The sequence below is a fragment of the Muscardinus avellanarius genome, assembly GCF_963383645.1.
Source record: "Muscardinus avellanarius genome assembly, chromosome: X".
NCBI classification, from domain to species: domain Eukaryota; kingdom Metazoa; phylum Chordata; class Mammalia; order Rodentia; family Gliridae; genus Muscardinus; species Muscardinus avellanarius.
In genome coordinates, this window is record NC_137792.1 from 10,431,850 (window position 1) to 10,446,974 (window position 15,125).

At 45.9% G+C, this 15,125-nt stretch overlaps 1 protein-coding gene across 1 annotated transcript in view; it reads left to right on the forward strand.

Moving 5' to 3' along the window:
* The window catches only part of SYAP1 (synapse associated protein 1), a gene marked incomplete at both ends in the record, with an annotated part of 36,718 nt that overhangs the window by 5,274 nt on the left and 16,319 nt on the right, over positions 1–15,125 (forward strand). Inside the window, 4 exons of the mRNA XM_080718738.1 lie at positions 443–561; positions 2,459–2,525; positions 5,542–5,615; positions 10,744–10,883. Of these exons, the coding sequence (XP_080574864.1) occupies positions 443–561; positions 2,459–2,525; positions 5,542–5,615; positions 10,744–10,883 (400 nt within the window). The remainder of the gene's footprint in view (positions 1–442; positions 562–2,458; positions 2,526–5,541; positions 5,616–10,743; positions 10,884–15,125) is intronic.

The following is a 15,125-nucleotide window of genomic DNA, read 5'->3' on the forward strand; positions in this document are numbered from 1 at the left end:
TAAAAGCACATGATTACATAAAAGGATAAAGATACTTATATGCAAATAGAGTGCCCTTTTATTTATTTATTTATTTTTTTGTTGCGGGTCTGGGGATGGAACCCAGGGATATTCAACCTCCAAGCTGCACCCCCTGCCCCATTTTTATTCTTTATTTTGAAACCGGGTCTCACTGAGTTGCAGAGGGCCTCACTAAGTAGCTGAGGCTGCCTGCGAACCGGGATCCTCCAGGTCTCAGCCTCCCGAATGCTGGGATTACAAGCATGCGCCACCACGCCCGGCTTATAGAGTGCCCTTTTATAGAAGAGACTTGAGCCTCCCTAGATTTTGGTAGCCGAGGGGGTCCTCCTGTAACAGATCCCCACAGATCTTCCAGGGGACAGCTCTACCATGACCGTTCTACTTAGATGAAACGAGACCCTTTTCTTTTTCTCCCTTACAGACTATCTATTTAACTTTGCAAGTGCTGCCACGAAAAAGATTACCGAATCAGTTGCTGAAACAGCGCAGACAATAAAGAAATCTGTAGAAGAAGGAAAAATAGATGGCATCATTGATAAGGTACATCTGACTATCTTTTGGCAGTAGAAATTGGTGAAATTTGTTAACTTTTTTTTGCGCTGCTGGGGATCGCACCCAGGGATATTCTGCCTCTGAGCTATGCTTCTAGCCCTGTTTTTTTTTTTTTTATTTTTTATTTGGAGGCAGGGTCTTGCTAAGTTGCCAGCAGCCTCACTAAGGTGCTGAGACGGGCTTCAAACCTGCAATCCTCCTGTCTCAGACACCCAAGTACTCCCAAGGGATTACAGGTGCGAGCCACCATGCCTGCCTGTTAACTTATAATCACTCCTCATGGCTAGGCATGGTGGCGCACACCTGTAATCCCAGTACTTGTGAAACTGAGACAGAAGGATTGCAGGTTTGAGGCCAGTCTCGGCAAGCAGTGAGACTCTCATCAACCTAGCAAGACCCTGTTTCCAAATAAAATGAAATTGGGCTGGGGTTATAGCTTGAAGGTAGAATGCCTCTGGGTTCAATCCCCAGTACCACCAAAAATAGTAATCACCCCTTATGAACCTTTTCCTTTTTTTTTTTTTTTTTTTTTTTTTGGGGTGTGTGTAGTACTGGAGATTGAACCCAGGGGCATTCTACCTCTGAGCTACACCTCCAGCCCTATTTTATTTTTTATTTTGAAACAGGGTCTCACTAGTTGCAGAGGGCCTCACTAAGTAGCTGAGGCTGGCTGCAAACCTGTGATCCTCCGGTCTCAGCCTCCCAAGTACTGCGATTACAAGTGTGTGCCACCACGCCTGGCTGTGAGCATAATCTTAAACCATAACTATTTCAGAATATATTTATGCCTTTGCATCATTTGGTTAAGATTTTAAAGCCTTGACCCGCTAGGAAAAACTCTTTTGTGTGTTGGGGTGGAAGTATGTACTGGCAATTGAACCCGGAGTCATTCTACTTTGAGCTAGACCCAACCCCCAGCCCTTTTTATTTGTTTTGAAACAGGATCTTGCTAGGTTGCTAAGGGTCTCACTACATTGCTGAGGCTGTCCTCAAACCTGTAATTCTCCTGTCTCAGCCTCCCAAGTACTAAGATTACAGGTGTTCACCACCATGCCCGGCTGAACAACTCTTGACTCTAATGAAACCGGTCGTGGTGGCGCACGCTTGTAATCCCAGTACTTGGGAGGCCGAGACATGAGAATAACAGGTTCACGGCCACCCTCGGCCACTTAGTGAGGCCCTCTGCAACTTAGTGAGACCTTGTTTCAAAATAAAGAATAAAAAAAAAATAGGGCAGGGGTGTAGCTCAGCGGTCAAATGCCTCTGGGTTCCATCCCCAAAACCGCAAAATAAATAAATAAATAAATAAATAAATAAATAAATAAATAAATAAAAACAAAACAAAACAAAACAGGGTTGGGGGTATAGATAAGAGGTAGAATGCCCCTGAGTCCCATTCACAGTATCCCCCAAAAAAACTCTAAGGAAGCCCGGCATGGTGGCACACATGTGTGATCCCAATACTTTAGAGGCTAAGACTAGAGGATCGAAGGTTCAAGGCCAGCCTAAGCAATCTAGCAACTATTCCAAAAAAATAAAAAATAACAAGGGTTGGGGTATCGCTAAAAGTTAGAATGCCCCTGGGTTCCATTCCCAGTACCACACACCAAAAAAAAAAAAAAAAAAAAAATAGAAAAGTTCAATTTCAACTTATTTTTGCATTTGACAAAATAACGTGTTATAAAGGAAGTTGTAGAGTTAAAATTCAGAAAACATCGAAGGGTCCCTCACGGCTGAAATGAAGTGTCACTTTCCCAGCTTTATTATTCAAAGAAAATTAATAAAATATCTCAAATCGACTTTTTAAAAATCTCGAATGTCATTCTTATCTAACAGTAAATGTTTCAAAGTAATTTGGTGCTTTATGTTTTTTTTTTTTTAACAGACAATTATAGGAGACTTTCAGAAAGAACAGAAAAAATTTGTTGAGGAGCAACATACAAAGAAGTCTGGTATGGTACCATCTTCTTTTATATAAGCTACCAAGCTTTATCAGTGCCCGTGTGTGCTAGCCCCACGCTAACGCTCTGAGGGTACAGAAGTGTGTACACGAGGCTGGCTTTGTCGTTCAGTGACTGAACACACGCCTAGAATGTGCAGGGCCCTAGTTTCCCTAGGACCAAAAAAAAAAGTGTGCGTAACAGCCCTCATCCTTTGTGTGTGTGTGTGTGTGTGTGTGTGTGTGTGAGTTGGGGGTTCTTGGGATAGAACCTAGAGGCATTCTACCTTTGAGGTACACCCTTAGCTCCATTTTTCCAATTCGAAACAGGGTCTCACTAAGTTGCTAAAGGACCTCATAAGTTACCGACGCTGGCCTCAAACCTGCAGTCCTCCTGTCTCAGCCTCCCAAGTACTGAAATAGCAGGCATGCACCACCATACTCAGCTATTAATTGGGAGCATTTGAATGATAATTGCCAATATTACTTAGTTTAGGATGGACCAAAGAATGAACTGTATTCATCTGCAAATTTGTCTCTGTCCATCCACACATCCATATAACTTTTTTCACAATCAGTACTTTTTTTTTTTTTTTTTTGGTACTGAGGATTGAACCCAGGGGTATTCTACCTCTGAGCTAGATCCCCAATCCTTTTTATTTTTTATTTTAGAACAGTATCTCACTAAGTTGCTAAGGCTGGCCTTCAACCTACAGTCCTCCTGTCTCAGCCTCCCAAAAAACTCCTGTAAACTGGGATTACAGGAGTGCACAACCACTTTTGGCTCAGTGTCATTTTTCTGACCATGCCTTCGGCAAGATTTGCCTCCCTGTCCCCTTTCTCTCTTTCTTTTCTTTTTTAATTTTTTTAAATTTTTGGTGGTACTGGGGTTCCTGGAAGCCCTCCTACCTCCGGGCTACACTCCCAGACCTATTTTATATTTTTGAAACAGGGTCCCTTAAGCCAGCACGGCTGGCTTCGAACTTGCACGATCCTCCTGTCTCCGCCTCCCAGGCGCGGGGATGACAAGCGTGCGCCACCACGCCCGGCCCTCTCTCTTTTTTTTAACGCTACTGAAGATTGAACCCAGGAGCATTCTACCTTCAAAGCTACACCCTCATCCCTACTTCATTTTTTATTTGGAAACAAGGTCTCACTAAGTTGCTGAGGGCCTCACTGAGTTGCTGAGGCTGACCTTGAATGTGCGATCTTCCTGTTTTAGCCTCCAAGTACTGGGATTACAAGCTTGGGCCACCATACCCAGCTAAGAGTTCACTTTTTTTTTTTTTTTTTTTTTTTTTTTGGTGGTGGTACTGGGGTTCCTGGAAGCCCTTCTACCTCTGGGCTTCACTCCCAGACCTATTTTATATTTTTATTTGGAAACAGGGTCTCTTAAGCCGGCGAGGCTGGCTTCGAACCTGCGCGATCCTCCTGTCTCCGCCTCCCAAGCGCGGGGATTACAAGCGTGCACCACCACGTCCGGCAAGAGTTCACTTTTTATTGAGTATGTTCCCATAGAGGTTTGACCTAGCTCGTGTCATGACCCCTCAGAGTCGTCTTTCTTTACTTCTACTTCTCAACCGGGCAGCAGCGGTGGAGGGTCAGGTGTCCTACTGGCCTGGCACCAGCCGCTGGAGCGAATCCGCCCAGCCCTGCAGCGCAGATGCGGCTCCTGATGTTGACATTGGCCAAAGCCTTTGCCAACAAGCCAGACTGAAAAGATTGAGCATTCACGCCAGCTGCTCCAATGAGCGCTCGGTCTGTCCTCCATGAGAGCATGAGAGTCAGCTCATTAGTGAAGGATGGAGCTCTGGACTGCCTTTTTTTTTTTATACTGGGGATTGAACCCAGGGGCATTCAACCTCTGAGCTACCCCAGCCCCCCCCCCTTTTTTTTCTTTTTCTCTTTCTTTTTTTTCTTTTTCTTTTTGCGGTAGTAGGAATGGAACCCAGTGGCATTGTACCTCCAAGCTACACCTCCAGCCCTAATTTTTTTTTAGCCTCTCTGTTTTTGAAACGGGCTCACTGAGTTGCGAAGGGCCTTGCTAAGTAGCTGAGGCTGTCCACAAACCGCAATCCTCCGGTCTCAGCTTCCCAAGTACTGGGATTACGAGCATGTGCCACCACATCTGGCTTGATTTTTTTTTATTTTGAAACAGTGTCTTGCCAAAGTACCAAGGCTGACCTCGAACCTGTGACTCTCCTGTCTCAGCCTCTCAGTACTGGGGCTATTACAGGAGTGCACCACCATGCCTAGCTTTTTATTTTTTTATTTTTATTTTTTCGTTCTTTCTTTTTATAGTCTGGAGGTTGAACCTAGGGGCATCTTACCTGTGAGCTATATCTTTTTTTCTTTTTTTTCTTTTTTGGTGCTGGTGGTTGAATCCAAGGGCACTCTACTGCCAAGCCACTCTCCCAATCTGATTTTATTTTTTATTTTTGAAACAGGGTCTAAGTTGGTGAGAGCCTCACTAAATTGCTGAGGCTGGCTTCCAACCCGTGATCCTCCTGTCTTAGGCTCCCAAGTACAGGGATTACAAGCATGTGCCGCCAAGCCCAGTTTCTGAGCTAAATCTTCAGCCCTTTTAAGTTTTTTTTATGTTGAAATAGGGTCTCTATCTGGCTGAGGGTCTTGCTAAATTGCCGAGGCTGGCCTGAAACCTGTGGTCCTCCTGTCGAAACCTCCCAAGTACTCGGATTATAGGTGTATACTACCGTGTCCATCTTAAATTGCTTCTTATTTATTTGGGGGGACACTGGGAATTGAACCCAGAGGCATTCTACCTCCAAGCTCCATCCCCAGCCCTTTTTATTTTTCATCTTGAAACAATATCTCTCACTAAATTGCCGAGGCTGGCCTTAAACCTGCCCTTATCCTGTCTTAGCCTCCCAGGTGCTGGGATTACAGGCATATGCCATCACAGCCAGCTAAATTGCCATTTTTATTTAAACAGTCATGTAGAACTTTCCCATTCTTTGAAACCATAGATCATGGCCTAACCATCGTAACCGCTTTTTGTTTCTGTGTAGAAGCAGCTGTTCCCCCGTGGGTTGACAGTAATGATGAGGAAACGATTCAGCAACAAATCTTGGCCCTGTCAGCTGTAAGTACCCTGTGATGTCCTAGGTAGAACGCACTTCCCATCTATCACGGTGCGTCTGTACTGACAGGACTTCATCTCTACCAGAAGATGTTAGACACTTACACTCAGCTCTTGGCATTTACTAACTTTTTGGGTTTTACTGTTTTTTGTTTGTTTTGCTTTTTACAGTGCTAGGTTTTTTTTTGTTTTTTTGTTTTTTTGTTTTGGTGGTAGCTGTTGTTTTTCTGTGTACTGGGGGTGGAACCCAGGGGCTTTCTACCTCCGGGCTACACCCCCAGACCTATTTTATATTTTACTAAGTTGCTGAGAGCCTCACTAAGTAGCTGAGGCTGCCTTCAAACCTGTGCCATCCCTCCTGTCTCAGCCTCCCAAGCACTAGGATCACAAGCGTGCACCACCACGCCCGGCTAGTGCTAGGGATTTAACCCAGAGTTTCCAAATGATAGGCAAGTGTTCTACCGCTGACTATATCCCCAGCCCGTCTTACTGACTTTCAGTTAGCTTATTTTTAAATTATTTTTTTCATAATATGGAATTAAAGCCTATTATATGAAATAATCCTGTAATAAGAGATTCTTTTCGGAGCCAGGCATGACGATGTGTCTATAAATCCCAGCATTCGGGAGGCTGAGACAAGAGATCTCCGGTTCTAGATCAACCTCAGCCATTTAGTGACGATCTTTGCAACCGAGGGAGATTCTGTTTCAAAAAAAAAAAAAAAAAATAGAACCGAGCGTGGTGGCGCACACTTGTCATCCCGGCATTCGGGAGGCTGAGACAGGAGGATTGCGGTTCAAGGAAAGCCTCAGCTACTTAGTGAGGCCCTCTGCAACTCAGTGAGACCCTTTTTCAAAATAAAGAATAAAAAATAGGGCTGGAGGTGTTGCTCAGAGGTAGAACGCCCCTGGATTGACTCCCTGGTACTATTTTAAAAAAAAGTTTCTTTTAGCATGTAGGCACACTACTTGGGAGGCTAAGACAGGAGGATTGCAGACTCAGGGCCAGCTGGGGCAACCTAGCAAGACCCTATCTCTAAATAAAATATAAAAGGTCTGGAGATGGAGCTCAAAGGTAGGACACCCTGGGTTCAATCCCTAGTACAAAAAAAAAAAGGATTCTTTTAAGACTGGAGGTGTAAGTAGCTCAGTGATAAAGTGCTTACCTAACATGTACGATGCCCTGGGTTCAATCTCCAACAGTACAATAAAATATTATTTTATGCTATTAAGATAATCTTTTGAGATATGCTATTTTTTTTTCATATATTTGTGGTGCTGGGGATTGAAGCCAGGGCATTCTACTCCTGAGCTATCCCCAGTCCAATTTTATTTTTTGTTTTGAAACAGGATCTCACTACATTTTTAAGACTCTCACTAAGTTGCTGAGGCTGTCCTCCAACCTGTGATCTTCCTGTCTCAGCCTCCCAAGTACTAGGATTACAGGTGTGTGCCACCATACCCAGCTTTTATAACTTTCCTTTTTGTGTTTCTAATTTTTTTCACTTGATTTATATAATTTGTGTGTGTGTGTGTGTGTGTGTGTGTGTGTGTGTGTGAGAGAGAGAGAGAGAGAGAGACAGACAGACAGACAGACAGACAGACACAAACATGCTAGAGGTGGAACTCATGGGCCTTCTACCTCCAGCCTATGCCCGCAGACCTATTTTATTTTTTATTTGGAAACAGGATCTTGCCAAGTTGCTAAGAGCCTCAGTTGCTGAGGCTGGCTTTGAACCTGCGATTCTCTTGTCCCAGCCTCCGAAGTACTGGGATTACAAGCGTGTGCCACCACACCCGGCTTGTGTCAGCATTTCTCGGCACTGCTAGGGGTTGAACCCAAGCCTTGGACATCCTAGACAAGCACTCTCCCCCTGAAGCTACCTTCCCAGCCCTCCTTTGTTTTCCTTTTTTCTCTCGCTTGCTTTCTCTCTCTCTCTCTCTCTCTCTCTCTCTCTCTCTCTCTCTCTCCCTCTCTCTCTATCTCCCTCTCTCCCTCCCTCTCTCTCCCTCCCTCTCTCTCTCTCTCTTTCTCTCTCTCTCTGTGATAGCCAGAATTAAACCCAGGGGCATTGTACTTCTGAGGCACACCCGAGCCCTTTTTTATTTTTTGTTTTGCAACAACGTCTCAGTAGATTGCCGAGTCTCGCCATGTTGCTGAGGGCGTCCTTGAACCCACGACGCTCCTGCCTCAGCCTCCCAAGTACTGGGATCGCAGTCAGGCACCATCATACCCAGCCTGTGTTTTCTTCTCTTCACTTCTGCATATTTATTGAAAACTGAAACCAGTAGAGACCAAAATTCCATTTGCTGGTCCACAAAACTTTGATCTCCGGACTCGAGAGGAAATGTAGCCGTGCAATCGCGGAGCACCCGACAGGTTCAGAGAGCACGTCCTCACACGCCATCTCTTCTGAACCTCATAGCACACAGCAGGAGCCGAGGCTGTGACCCCCGTTGGCCAGGCGAGGTTCCAGAGCCAGGTGTCGCGCTCACTTCCTATCTGCGCTCTCCCCCTGGCTGTCGACTCCCCGAGAGCAGGGGCCACCGTACATCGCTTTCTCCTCGCCAGCCAGTGCGAGGCATCCCACTTGGCACTATGAGCAGATCTTTTACTGTTTTTACTGTTACCAGTAGTTTTCGAGATTTTTTTGTGTGGTGCTAGAGATGGAACCCAGGGGCATTCCTCCTCTGAGCTACGCCCTCAGCCCTATTTTATTTTAACTTTGAAAGAGCATCTAACTACTTATCGAGACTATCCTCAAACCTGCTATACTCTTGTCTCAGCCTCCATGTCCTGGGATTACAGGTGTGTGCCACCACACCTGGCCTGTTTTTTATTTTTAGTTCATTTTTGTGGTACTAGGGATTGAACCCAAGTGCATTTTACCTTCCAGCTCCACCTCCAGCCCTATTTTATTTTTTATGTTGAACAGGGTCTCACTAAATTGCTAAGAGCCTCACAAAATGGCCTCAAAACTGCAGTCCTCCTGCCTCAACCTCCCACATACTGAGATTACTGGCATATTACACCACACCTGGCTTTCAAGCTTTTGTTTTAAATCTACTTTTTTTTTTTTTTTTTTGAGTCCAGGAGCATTCTACCTCCAAGGTACACACCCAATCCTATTTTTTTATTCCTTATTTTGAAACAGGGTCTTACTAAGTTGAGATCAGATACTAAGTATCTGAGGCTGGCCTCGAACCGCAGTCCCCCTGTCTCAGCCTCCCAAATACTGGGATTACAAGCGTGCCCCCCGACGCCGAGCCAAAACTCAACTTTTTGTTTGGTGCTGGGGATTGAACCCAGGGTGTTATAAGTAAGCATACATTCTGCCACTGAATTATACCCCCAGCCCCTGGTTTTTCTAGCAAAAACCTAAGATATAGCTCTTCCCCACTCCAAAGCAGAGTTTGGGCCATATATATCAAAATCATCTTCGGCCAGAAATTCCACTTCTCGGAAATTTCTACGATGAGATCAGTTTAGAAGGGGGTAGAAGCTTTTTTGTAACGTGATTTTACTTTCAGACTTCTTTTTGAGAGGACAGGGACTATTTAGCCAATACCGAGATGGGCCTGGATAAATAAGTAAGGTACAACCGCACGTACTTACTATTGGTAAGTATTTGATGTAGCCATCAGAGCTAGAAAGTTGTTTGTGACCTTGAGTGAAAGGCAGACCACAGTGCACGAAGTCCTTCCTGTCTGTCAAGCTGTAGGCGAGGGGGAGCCCGTCTACGCAGAGAGCGGTCCAAGCCGGGGATGGTGGCGCACGCTTGCCATCCCGGTACTTGGGAGGCTGAGACCGGCGGACGCAGGTTCGCAGCCAGCCTCGGCAACTCAGTGAGGCCCCTGCAATTTAGTGAGACCCTATTTCAAAATAAAATATGAAGTCCTGTCTCAATCCCCAGTTCCAGGAAGGGAAAAAAAGAGCGGTCCAAGAAGTTCACAGAAGTGATCAACTGGGAGCTGTCTGTAGATGGTGGGCTCTTCGCTCTTTTTTGTTGTTTTGTTTTCTCTTTTCTTTTTTTTTTTCCTTTGGCAGTACCAGGGGGTGGAACCTAGGGACATTGTACACCCCCAGCCCTGTTTTTTCTAAGTCTTTTTATTTCTTGAAACAGGGAGAGTCTCACTGAGTTGCAAAGGGCCTCACTAAGTAGCTGAGGCTGTCCACGAACCGCGGTCTTCCGGTCTCCACCTCCCGAATGCTGGGATGACAAGCTTGAGCCACCACGCCCGGCCTTCCTTTTTGTTTGTTTTGTTTTGTTTTCTTATGGAACTGGGGTTGAACTGAGGGGCATTCTACCTCTCAGATGCACCTCCAGCCTTATTTTGTTTTTTATTTTAAAACAGAATCTCGCCTAGTTGCTGAGGCTGGTCAAACCAGTGATCCTTCTGTCCTATCCTCCCGAGTACTGGGAACAGACTCACGGTGCGCGCTTGTGTGTATTATACTGGGAATTAGAACCAGGGACATTCTACCTCCAAGATACAACCCCGATCCTTTTTAACTTTTTGTTTTCAAAGAGGATCTTGCTAGGTTGTTGACAGTCCCGCTAAATTGCTGAGGCTGTCTTTGAACCTGTAATCCCTCTGTCTCAGCCTCCCATGTACTGGGATTACAGGTGTGTGCCACCACACCTGACTTCAACTGAACTCTTGACTGCATTCTTCGCGTGGGTGTTTTGGAGTTTAAAACTGGGTGTGCAACTGGGCATGGTGACACATGTCTCTATTCTCACATGATTTCTCTATTCTCACATGAGCGCACGGCTCACTGGCTCTTCAGCTTCCAGTTAAAGCGTTTCATAGTGGATTAACACTAGTTTGCCCCTAACTAAATGTGCCCGCTAAAATGAATGCATGTTTATATGATTTCGGAGTACGTGCTTTCAACCAGGCGCGTGATGGAGTTGCCTGGCTCCCGAGAGGCTCTCCCCAGGTGAGCGTCAGCAGTCCATGAAAGAACCCCTTGTTCTCGTCTAAGGGGCCAGCTCAGCCGTGGCTCAGCGGCCGCCACTGGTGGCCGACGGCTTCAGCTGGAACTCAGCACTGTCCTCGTGAAGCCCCGTGACCGACTGGTCGCGCTGTGTGGCTCTCCTCCATATCTTTCTCCCTTCTCCTCCAAGGACAAGAGGAATTTCCTCCGCGACCCTCCGGCTGGTGTGCAGTTTAATTTTGACTTTGACCAGATGTACCCCGTTGCCCTGGTCATGCTCCAAGAAGACGAGCTGCTGAGCAAGATGCGATTCGCCCTGGTTCCGAAACTGTAAGCACTGTCTTCTCAACTCAAGGTGGTGCCGCTCATACCGGCTCGATTTCCAGTTTCTTTCTTGTTTCTTTCTTTTTTTTTTTTTTTTTTTTTTTTTTGGTAATACTGGGGATTGAATCCAGGGGCATTCTACCTCTGAGCTATACCCTCAGCCTGCTTTTTATTTTTTATTCTTTATTCTGAAACCGATCTCACTGAGTTGCGGAGGGCCTCACTAGGTAACTGAGGCCGCCCATGAAGCTGTGTTCCTCCTCTGTCAGCCTCTTAAGTATCGGGTACAAGCGTGCACCACCATGCCAGTGCGATTTCCGTTTTCTCCTGGCTTAGGTTGTACACAGAGAAGAGTCCCTGAAGAAGGCCAGAACAGTTTCAAGGCTATCCTTTTACGAGAATGTACCCCACAGAGCCAGGCGTGGTGGCGCACGCACGCTTGTCATCTGAGCATCTGGGAGGCTGAGACAGGAGGATTAAGGTTCCCAGCCAGCCTCAGCTATTTAGCGAGGCCCTTTGCAACTCAGTGAGACCCTGTTTCAAAATAAAGAATAAAAAATGGGGCTGGGGTGGAGCTTGGAGATAGAATGCCCCTGGGTTCCATCCCCAGTACCGCAAAAAAAAAAAAAAAAAAAAAAAAAAAAATTTAAAAAAAAAAATTTAAAATGTACCCTGCAGCCCCTTCAGCAGTTCCCTGCTGACAGAGTGCCAGAGAATCAAAGCCCAGGGGAGCCTGGCAGGAAGTGGGGGTGGGGTTGGTAGCTGCTCTTGTATCTCAGTGAAAAGGTACGATACAGCCTTTAATCCAGTGCTTGGGAGGCTGAGACAGTAGGACCACAGGTTTGAAACCAGCCTCAGAAACTTAGCAAGACTCTGTTTCAAAACAAAACAAAAATAAATAAATAGGGCTAGGGTGTAGCTCAAAGGTAGACAGCCCCTGGGTTAAATCCCCAGTACCCTAGTCTCCCCAAATAAAATTCAGGCCTACGGAGCTCATCAGGACCTTCAACTTTTTAGATGCAGAGGCCCCTGCCGTTCTATTCAGGATTTGCTCTCCAACAGCTCCGTTCTTGTTCTCTTCCCTGTGAGTTTTCTTCCATTGTAGGCCCTTCCTCAGAAAAGCCCTGCTGCCGTTTAATGAGCGTGTTCTGAGCCCTTGCCTGGCGTTGTCGCCGGCAGAGGGCGCGCGTGTCCCCTGCAGCTTCACTAGGCCTTTGTGGCTGTATTGAATCCACTGCAGCTTTTTTGTTTGCGTTTTGTGGTACTGGGAATCTAACCCGGGGCCGTTCTGCCTCTGAGCTGCACCCTCATCCCTGTTTTATTTTTCATTTTGAATTCACTGAGGTTCTGAGCGTCTTGCTGAGTTCTGACCTTGGACTCAAACCTGTGGTCCTTCTGTCTTAGCCTCTCAAGTACCAGGATTACAGGCCTATGCTACCAGGCCCAGTTATATTGTGTGTGTGTGTTTTGTTTTTTTTTTTTGGGGGGGGTTGTTACTAGGGATTGAACCCAGGGGCATTCCACTTCTGAGCTACACCCCAGACCCCCTTTTTGTGTGTGGAATAGGGGACGGTACTAGGGATGGAACCCAGGGGCATTCTACCTCTGAGCTACACCCCTAGCCCTATTTTATTTTTTATTTTGAAACAGGGTCTCTCTAAGTTACTGAGGCTGTCCGCGAACCGTGATCCTCCTGTCTCAGCCTGCAAGTACTGGGGTTACAGGTGTGTCCCCTGGCTTGAGAATGCCAATTATCATTTTCTCGAAATACTCTTTGTTTTTTGCAATTTCCTCTGAGTCTCCGTGTTTGTCCTTGGCTCTGTCGTCTGTCTGTGTTGCAAGCTCCACTCACCTGTCCTTGTGCACTAATGGTGCTGTACCATAAGGGCTCCTGACCACTTATGTCAGCTTTGCGCTGAGGAGGCTCAGTAGCTGTAAAGAAATAGCTTCCTGCCAGGCGTGGTGGCGCATGCTAGTAATCCCAGCATTCGGGAGGCTGAGACCTGGAGGACCGCGGTTCGCGGACAGCCTCAGCTACTTAGTGAGGCCCTTTGCAACTCAGTGAGACCCTGTTTCAAAATAAAGAATAAAAAATAGGGCAGGGGGTGTAGCTCGGAGGTCCAATGCCCCTGGGTTCCATCTCCAGACCTGCTAAAAAAAAAAAAAGAAAAGAAAAGAAAGAAAGAAATAGCTTCCAAGATGTAAGGGAGAAAGGGAAGCACCCTAATGCGCATGATGTATGTTCACAAATATACCAAAGCCAGTCACTAAGCCCAACTCCAGGGGGCGGTTGGGGAAGGGCTAAATGAGTGACGTGTGCATGTATGCCTCTGCCATCTTGCACTTCATGACCATGTGCGATTACAGGGCACCAACAAAAATTTTTTTAATTTTTTTAAAAAGAGAAGAAATAGCCTCTAGTCACACATGGTGGCACATGCCTGTGACAGTACTTGGGAGGCTGAGACAAGAGGATCACAGGCTCAAGACCAGCCTCAGCCACTTAGAAAGACCCTGCTTTGGCCAGGCGTGGTAGCTCACGCTTGTAATCCCAGCATTTGGGAGGCTGAGACCGGAGGATCGCGGTTCACGGACAGCCTCAGGTACTTAGCTAGGCCCTCTGCAACTCAGTGAGAACCTGTTTCAAAATAAAGAATAAAGAATAAAAAATAGGGCAGCGGGTGTAGCTTGGAGGTCCAATGCCCCTGGGTTTCATTCCCAGACTCGCAAAAAAAAAAAAAAAAAAAAAAAAAAAAGCCTATTTCAAAATAAAAAATAAAATTGGGCTGGAGGTGTCTCTTAGAGGTAGAACACATCAGGGTTCAATCCCAGTACCAAAAAAAAAGAAAAGAAAGAAAGAAAGAGCTTCCTCCTAGAGGACCCTTAGCCTGAGGGCTCTGTGCAAAACAAGAAGGGCCCAGTAGCAGCCTTTCTTTCCCCGGCTCCTGTGGCTGCAGTACACGTCCCTGAGTGTGGAACACAGGCTCCCTGTCCCCGTGCGGGGAACCTTCTGTCTCTGCTGCATGGGCAGGGCGGGGCTGGAAACAGAGCCATCGGGTCTGGAGCCCAGCTGTTCCCAGCCTGCTCTCAGAGGTGCGGCTGCCTCTGTTCCCCGGCTCTTTCTGATCTTCTGCCCAGTAAACAGGCCTGCTGCTTGCTGGCTGCCGCGACCCAGCATTCCGGCCACCAAGGGAGATGACTCTCTGCCTGTTGACTTTTGAGCTGTCGCTTAAAATGTCCTTCGCGCTCCTGTACTCCCGTGTTCCCCGTCCTGGGGGATTTATCCGTGTAATTCCTTTTCGGTTATTTTCAGAGGGAGTTCAGATGAGCACATGTTTGTTTTATTATGTTTAGCTGGCCACATAGGGATTTTGACAAATATTGCCTAGCTCTTGGGTCCACACAGCAGCACAGGTCTTTTGTCTACATGGGAACACCACTTTGAAAGTGTTTTTCGAGACTTGAAAAACCAGTTATATAGAATCTTTATTTTTTTTCTTTAGAGTAAAACTCTTCTCTCCATTTTTATCAACATATTGGTGGTGAATTTATACAGCTTTATCCTATCTCCCCCCACCCAACCCCCCGCCAAAAAAAGAGAAAAGCATTGGCTAAAATCTTAGTACAAATTGCATCTTTAGACTGGCAAAAATAGCTATTTTTAGTTAATGATATAAAGAAATGTAACATCTAATCTTCTTGTTGTTAAAATTTTTAGTACAAATTGCATCTTTAGACTGTCTAAAGTAGCGTTTTTTAGTTAATGATAATAAAGAAAATGTAACATCTAAACTTTCTTGTTGTTACTGGGAATTGAACCCAAGGGCATTCTGCCTCCAAACTACACTACCAGCCCTTTGTATTTTTTAAATTTGAAATAATGTCTCACTGATATTCCTTGCTAAATCGAGGCTATTCTTGCTAAATCGAGGCTATTCTCAAGCCTGCAATCCTCCTGTCTCAGCCTCCCAAGTACTAGTATTACAGGTGTGCAGCGCCACACCATGCGATAGCCCCTCTAATCTTTCACTGCGTATATTAACAGAACCCTAGTAATTGACATACGGGGTTTTCTTTTTGTTCTTGTAGTTCTGGAGATTGAATCCAAAAGCTATATTAAACTGAAGTACACACCTAAACCTTTTTACGTTTATCTATGATTGAACCCAGGGCACTCTACCTCTGAATGAATATACCTTTTTTTAATGTTGTGGCAGAGTCTTGATAAACTAGTCTGGCCTCAAACTC